General features: G+C 39.5%; 1 protein-coding gene across 1 annotated transcript; it reads right to left on the bottom strand.

Annotated features, from left to right (window-relative positions):
• Window positions 1-4,748: 4,748 nt before the first annotated feature.
• Window positions 4,749-7,290, bottom strand: LOC307087330 (uncharacterized protein). The gene is made up of 4 exons (XM_079752864.1): window positions 7,166-7,290; window positions 6,878-7,033; window positions 6,532-6,624; window positions 4,749-5,454 (listed from the first exon to the last, which is right to left on the bottom strand). Exons 1-4 carry the CDS (start codon window positions 7,265-7,267, stop codon window positions 5,146-5,148), a joined length of 660 nt encoding a protein of 219 aa, XP_079608990.1. The 5' UTR covers window positions 7,268-7,290; the 3' UTR covers window positions 4,749-5,145.
• Window positions 7,291-7,869: the final 579 nt, after the last annotated feature.

The following is a 7,869-nucleotide window of genomic DNA, read 5'->3' as shown; positions in this document are numbered from 1 at the left end:
GGGCAGATGCGCAGAAAGCCCTGTCCCCAAAGGTCTTGAGTCTGGTGCGGGGGGTTTCCAGCTGGTCCTTAGCAGAGGACCTGAGGGACCGCAGGGGGGTGTAGGGATGGAGGAGGTCAGAGAGGTAACGGGGGGCCAGAGCATGCAGGGACTTGTAGGTGAGTAGGAGGATTTTAAACTTGATCCGGGACTTAACAGGTAACCAGTGGAGTTGCATCAGGATGGGGGTGATGCGTATTAAATGTAATTTATCAAATGCAAAAGTCTGCTTTGTATATGGGCCTTTGGCCTACCTGCTCGCCAAGCGATACGCATCAGCCTTTGAAAAACTCATATTGGTCAACTACATTAGTTCTCTCTTTTGTTGCTGGGGAAAGGACAGATGAGACATCCATATCTTGTGAAAGTGAACCATTTTTTCCACTGCATCACTGGCACTGATTTTGCTCCTCTTCCGTCCAGCTGTGGGTGGCAAGAGATGAAGGAGCAGCAGCAGAGAAGCCATGTCACTGTCCCAGCCTATCAGGGGGGAGATACAACACAAAACAAGTCATCAGTATCTACTTGGAAGGCACAAAGTAAAGAGCACTAGCTATTTGGAATGAAAACCAACACTGCACACTTACTAGTGTCATCATTCTCCGTAGGTTTCTCAGCAGCATTCAGAAGTCGGCACAGCTCTTTTGACTGAGTCAGTTGTTTGGCCTCTTTGATAACCTTGTTCTTGAATGCCGTGTCCCACTTTTCAACCATCTTGGATGCTGTTTCACCACCAAACAGCAGCAGGAAGTCTTGATTCAGCTGTTGATCATAAACCAATGTAAATACATTACGCTAATGGTCAGACTATAATTAACTATTGGAACCCAACCAAATTAAAGACAAGAGTTTAAAGATTGGATTTTAAATAAAATTCACAACTCACCGGTCCTTTGACATCTATAAAACGTGGAAATGTTTTGAAGACGTCGGCAGATCTCTGTGCGTCACACACTAGGTCTTGGCGATGTTGTAAGGTCAACTTCATCTTCTCAAACACACCTGCTTCATCAGGAGAGTGAACAAGAAAAGAAATAGCCTCCCTGCAAGCATCTCCATCAAGCTGCTGAGGCTCTGTGGCAGCTGGTCTTTGACGCTTTGGTCCTTGTAGTTGAGGCACTGTGGCTGCCTGTGGACTGCCCGTCGCCCGGTTCTTCCTGGACATGGTCCTCAGGCGCCATGATAAAAATCCTGTGTTTCACCCCATCATAGAAGTGCTCCTGTGAAGATGATTCAAACACTATTACAAAGGCCTATCACTACTTGATCTTAGGTTATTTTTCGTCTTCATGGCTATCTTCATGGTCGAGTCAAACTTTGTAGCAAACTTTGCTCAGTGGTACTATGTCGTGCATCTTTTAGATCAGTATAAATTAACAGTGCATTCAATCATGTAAGCTAAACCCAAAAGCTCTTGTCTGTAAAACTTTATTAGAAAGTAACCTTTTTTTTTTTAAAACTTACATATCCCTTTGGAGAAAAAGGATCCTTCAGCAAGGGAAAGAGTGTAATGATTCCCAGGGCATACTCTTTTTGCTGACGTGGAACAATCCTCCTTTAGAGAAAAAACAATTCAACATCAAAATCCAAATGCTCCCCTAATGACTATAGCAACACAACTGTTATTTCAAAATTCATTACATTCCTTCTTAATAAACCATTTCTAAGCAGAAAAGTTTGTTAATAAAATGTATTTAAGAACCACGTACCCATGCATTTCAGTCATATGGCTAGCCAGAATGTTAACAAGGTGTCTCCAGGTGCTGTGCGTCAACATATTTTCTGACTTGTACTCTTCCAGGACATCCTCACCTCCAGGTTTCCTTAGCAAGGCATTTTCTACCATCTTTTCACATAAGAGAAATAGATCAGTGTACATTTCAGTCTTCTGTGATAAAATAATTTGAACAATAACCTGCCAAAATGTGCCTGTTACGATTTACTTTCCTCGCTAAATGAACAATTCTAATTCATGCACCTTTCTAAATGTCAAAATACTGATTGGTGATAATCTCAAATGAAATGACACTGTATATGTTTGCAAGTGACAACTATTGCTCAAGTACCTCTTTCGCTGCCTCTGACCCTGAGGCCTCTGTGGTACATCTGTTCATGACTTCAAAGTTGGATACATTTCTGTCTATAGGAATCCCCCGTTCTCTTCGACTGGAGAGGTCATTATCACTCGAAGAAGGTGACATGGTATCCGTGAGGGAAGATGGTGATGAATGATCTAAAGGAGAGAAAACTTTATAAACAAGGAAATCTGCTATTGTGGGGATGACAGTCAGAAGTAGAAATATTTTTTGATATGGTTATGATTTCAAATAAAACCATTGACTGTCATTTTTGACTCAGAAAACTGACCCAGTGTAACATGCTTAGAACAATAACAAAATTAGCAAATGGATGCCGATCCATAGTTTGCTAAAATGTGTTAATTTCTTGACCTATTTTGTCTCTCCATTACAATCTGTGCCGCAGTAAAAACGTACCGGGAATGCTGTTATATAATGTCAGGCAAAAGTCAGGATTGGCCTCTATCATTTCATGAAGCTTGTCTTCATCCACTGTTGGCAATACGTTTGTTGACATAACAAACTGACCTTGTATAAGACAGACATGGGATAATCAAAACCCAACCCACATTTTCAAACTGTTTTGGAAAGTGGATGCTGATCTGCATTTTGCTGAAATATTTTTTTGTTCAGCTACTTTGTCACACTAGTCAGACTGTCAGACATACAGCAGTCTATCTTTACCATTTTGTTCAGCAAAAACAGCAGATAGGCCTACCTTCAACTGAAAAGCTGTCACATACTGTCAGGCATAAGTCAGGATTGGACTCTATCAGTTCAAGAAGGATGTCTTCATCCACTGCTGTGTCGGTTTCATCAAAGAATTGAAGGTCAGTCGCATCAGGAAGACCAAACTTGCTTTTGACTATGGGAAAGATTAGCATCACATCAGATAATACCTGAAGCAGGTTTTCAACTGCAAATATTTTGATGACTGATCAAGCAATTTATATCGGACACTAATTTTAAATTGTTAATATATTCAAGTTATGCCAAATCTACACCACATTCTAAACCTTGACTGTACCTGTGAGCAAAATAAGGGGATTTGAAAACAGTTGTTAAAGTAGGCACTATTAGCCATATTTAATGGTTCCCTCTATTTCAAATGTCAAAAAAATAAGGCTTGCACCAAGAATTATATTGTCATCTGCAGGCTAAAACTCATAATGCAATTAACTGTCATAAGGGTTAATGATCCATGTCCAACAAACAATTCATACCAACAACACAGAAAAATACAGCCTTGCCTTGCCTTGCCTTGCCTAATAGTTGGTTTTTTGTAAAGGCGGCAATATATTGTTACACAAGATGGTTACTCACCTTCATTGATGAATTCCAAATAGGTGAAGCGTGACTGCAATCTGATGTACTTCTTGGTACCCTGGTATTTCACCTTCAGCAACATGATGCCTTATCTAAAAAAAAAAAAAACAGTGGAGATAATGTTAAAGTTTTAATTATTCCTTTGCCAGGAGTTATAAACAGAAATTGCAAGTCATGTGGCCATTAGCTAAAAAATACACTACATGCATATTTTAGTTATCTTACTTAGCACTAAGTTTCCTTTCATTTCAGAGATCGCAACAAAAAGGTTCTGGCCTGGGCATCAAGCGTGGTTGGTTGGTCTGTATGCGAGTTAATGAAACGTTTGAGATTATTGTAAAATAGGCGCGATACATGCCTGCTAACCGAGATCCTATCATACTAATCTTCCTTGCTCTGAATGGGACGATATCGTTTTCAAATATAAATAAAAAATACATACGTTGTGCAAAGGAATAATTCACGCATAATAATGCAATAATAATGCAAATGAATAATGCACGGAACAAACGTATCACTTCAATGCAGTTTAATAGAGGATAGACAGCTGACAAATGTCCATTTAGCAGACGCTTTTAACCAAAGCGACTTGCAATAAGTACATTTGTCATAAGAAGTGAAACGATATACACTGAAAAAAATAATCCTTTGGATTTACTTGATTTTAATGTGTACATCGGTCCCACATGATAAGAATGTGTAAGACTGACAAATATCCTTATTTCTCTCAATTTATTATTTACTAGTTAGGCCAACACATTCCAGTCATGTTCAGAAATTTAAAATAATCAAGTTGGTTAACTTATTTTTTTTAAGTTAGCAAACACCAATTAATTAAGTAGTATGGAAGTGACTATATCATGTTCAGGATACCTGATTTGTGACAAACTTGATTTGTTAATGCTAATACTATTTAAATGTATTATGTAACTTAAAAGCAATTGTATTATTTGCTTACAACCCAGGTTAGGTCTAAACTTGATTTGTTAATGCTAATACTATTTAAATGTATTATGTAACTTAAAAGCAGTTTTGTGTTGTGTGCAAATAAAAAAAAATGAAACCCGAGTGCATTGAAAAAATTCACTGTATTGTTCCAACAGTAACTTCAGCATAGAAATACAATGCTATAACCATTATAATACCAGTGGATTTAAAACACAAACCACAAACAAAAATACTTCAGTCACTTACAGTAGTAGTACATTTAAAAACATTGTTAACAGTACTAGTGCATCATTAAGAGCAAATATAAAATAACAACACCAATAAAAGTGATTGGTTTTCCATATCGTGTCAGAAAATGAGAGAACGTGACACTATCTGAGCTCAAGACCACAATAAAGCATCAGACACAACAACTATTGACAGGGTGTCAGTTAACATGCATGTATGTTCAGATGTGCTCCACACTGGACACACCATGTTGAACTGTGTTTGATGTAAACATCAGATTGCAAAACAGTGTCAAACACAAATGTAAATACAGCTCACTTAAAAGATGTTTCTCACAACATTAACAAGTGCAAATGCAATAATCTCTAACTCAACAGACTGGGAAACCCTGTAACCCAGAAAATCAAATGTATGCCACAAACTGAATTAGAAAAGAAATAACCATGACAGTTAACCTTAAAGAAGATTTGCAAAAAAAGGTAATGTCACAGAGAAATAAGCAAAGGTGCAGTCAAGTTTGAACAGTTCACTGAGAGAGCCTGTTTTTCAACGCTAGTGCTTTGTTTGAAAGCTTGCTTCCATCTAGCTCCATCCAAATCTTTTGGATGACCTCAAAGGTGTAGCGGAGCTCAGCAGGGTAGTTTAGGTTGAGGACATACATAAGCCCAAACAGCATTGCAACAGCTAATGCTAGATTATCAAGGTCTTGTAAGACCTTGATGCCTTCAACAACAATGCCAATGTCCTCTACTTCCTCACTTGAGGCATGTTGTTTGACAACATAGATGCCAAGGGTGGTGTCTTCAATTGCCTCAGTGATGGTGTTGTCCAGGCTCTGTACAAAACAGACAAAAAGGTAAGTTAAACAAAGATAGACAAATCAAAACTATTCACCAAGCTCTTTCAAGAAAATTACAAACATAAAACAGTGACACTATAGATCTAGGTAATGCAGTCTGAGCCATTTTGTTGCACAGATCCATGGCTGTGTATAATCATGGCATTCTCATTCAGCATGTACAGATGAGACTGCTGGCGGTCCATGAGGTATTTGCTGAATTTGACAAAAAGTTGTTTATTCTACCTTTAAAGGTACATTGTGTTCTCCTGTTATCTATTCACGGAAATCGATTATTTCGTTTAAAAGTACATTTTTCATTCATCAATAATTACCCAGACAACAAACTTAAGTGTTCTGGTAAACTCTGAATGAGCCGTTCATATCATTCATATCTACATGGAGCGGGTAACTCGGTGCTGCTGCCATATGGTGTCGCCATGTTTTTACGTTCAGTGGCAGCGTGACGGTAGGAAACCACGGAAACTCAGCGGAGACACCGGAGCGGTTGGCTCAGGTCAAGGTGGCGTCTGTGAAAAGTCACTGCAGTGCTGTGTGGACTGCACATGAATGCTGCATTCAGGTGCAGTCAGGCAGACGGCCGTCGGTAACAAACCAGATGTCATCTTAGTCACAGAAGTCCAGAGAAAGCCGGTAAAACGTGGGTCAGGTCAACAGTACGACATCGCCATGACAACATATTGTCACGTGTATTGTTTTGCCTCGTGCTGACGGACCACTTGTTTACGCCGTTACCTGCAGCGGCTGTTGTCCGTCTGCCATCTAACCGATTTCACGTGAATGCAGCATGAAAAATACGACTGAGTTGCTTGTGATCTACAACCGCACCACTAAATGGGAGTAATTCTTAAACAATATACCTTTAAGTTAATTTAGCATCAACCCAGAAACAATGTATAGATATTTTTTTTGTATGAAACAGCAAACCATTGATGATGAAAATTATTATGATTATTCTTTTAATTGATGAATAATTTCAGCACCAGTGACAACACAAGAATGAGAATAAGAGAAGAGTGGAAAAAGAGCGTAAGCACTGAATAATATACATACCACATATTCCTGTATTAGGTTATCTGGATCTTCCCCCATGTAGACACAGACTCCTTTGATGATGTACTCTCGTCCAGCATCTACATCATCACACTGAAAGGACATTATCTAGATTAGTGGCTTAATTCAGCTCATATGCCTTACCTTAACGTGGACTGTCCCAAGGGTGCACAGTATTTTCCTCAAGTTTCCTATGATTGTGCAAGCCTTTCCATGCACTCCATGGTGGAGGAAGATTGTAGGGAATTAGAAAAGAGGTAGAATATAGAAATAGACAACCAAAAAAAAGGAAGCACTAATTCTTTAAAAAACATTTCTAGGATTGTAGGAGGCCTGCATCACTTACATTAGCAATTTGTGCAGTGACTCTTTTGAGCTTTTCCCCTAGCTGTCCTCCTCTCTTTTGGAAAAGCCTTGTCAGATTGTCAGAGTGGAGGTCCAGCTGAGACAGGAACTTAGACTGTAGTGGCACGGTGGTTATTCTCTTGAATTCAGCGTTTATCTGAAAAAGCACAGAGGACTCAGGGAGAATGCCACCATCATACAAAAGCAGAGCAGGACAGTCAAGGAGGGAGATGAAGTACAGACACATGATTTGCTATATAAAAAAAAAACAGCATGAGATCAACCTTACCTCACTGACTTCAAACAAAGCAGGCCATCTCGCCATAAAATCATCCACCATCGGTGCGTCACGAACAATCTCATGTCTTCTAGATGCAAAGGTCTTTTCCATCTTGAGCTTCACAGCCTCTCGATTGTTCCTCTTCTTTACATCCAGGAGTAAAGCTTTCCGCATGGCATCTAGACTCTCCTCAGTTTCTGCTGATGGGTATGTCGGGCAAAAATTTACTTCTGCTCTCTTTGCCTTTTTGATGCCAAAGGCTGTGCTGCGCTTTCCAACAGGTTTGTGATTTAAAGAGTTCACCGTCACTTCAGGGCATCCCAGTTTTCTCAGTTGTGTGCGGTAGTTGGATAGTTTATATTTCAAACTGATCTTCCATCCACCATGGCCAGTATCGGACCCCTTCTCAGTTAGACATGGATGTTTCTTGATGAGACTCTGGGCTACTTCTTCCATCTCCTTATCACTAACATATACTTTATACTGCACAATTTCCTGGACTAATCCATCAAGGATGGCTGACTTCAATTTGGGATTTGGAGTGAGGACAGTGCCATTTTGAATGTAAACTACACCTGCCTGCTGAAGTTGTAATTCTGCATCATAGGGTAACTTCGGTACATGAAACACAGCTGGCCAGGAGGACCGTGAGCTTGTGGACTCATTTGATGACAGTATATCTGTATCCACAAGTTCTCCTGACAGTGATGAGT

The sequence above is a fragment of the Pollachius pollachius genome, assembly GCF_949987615.1.
Source record: "Pollachius pollachius genome assembly, chromosome: 15".
Classification (NCBI taxonomy): Eukaryota; Metazoa; Chordata; class Actinopteri; order Gadiformes; family Gadidae; genus Pollachius; species Pollachius pollachius.
The sequence above is the reverse complement of the archived record's forward strand: the minus strand, read 5'-3'. Positions and strand labels throughout refer to the sequence as shown.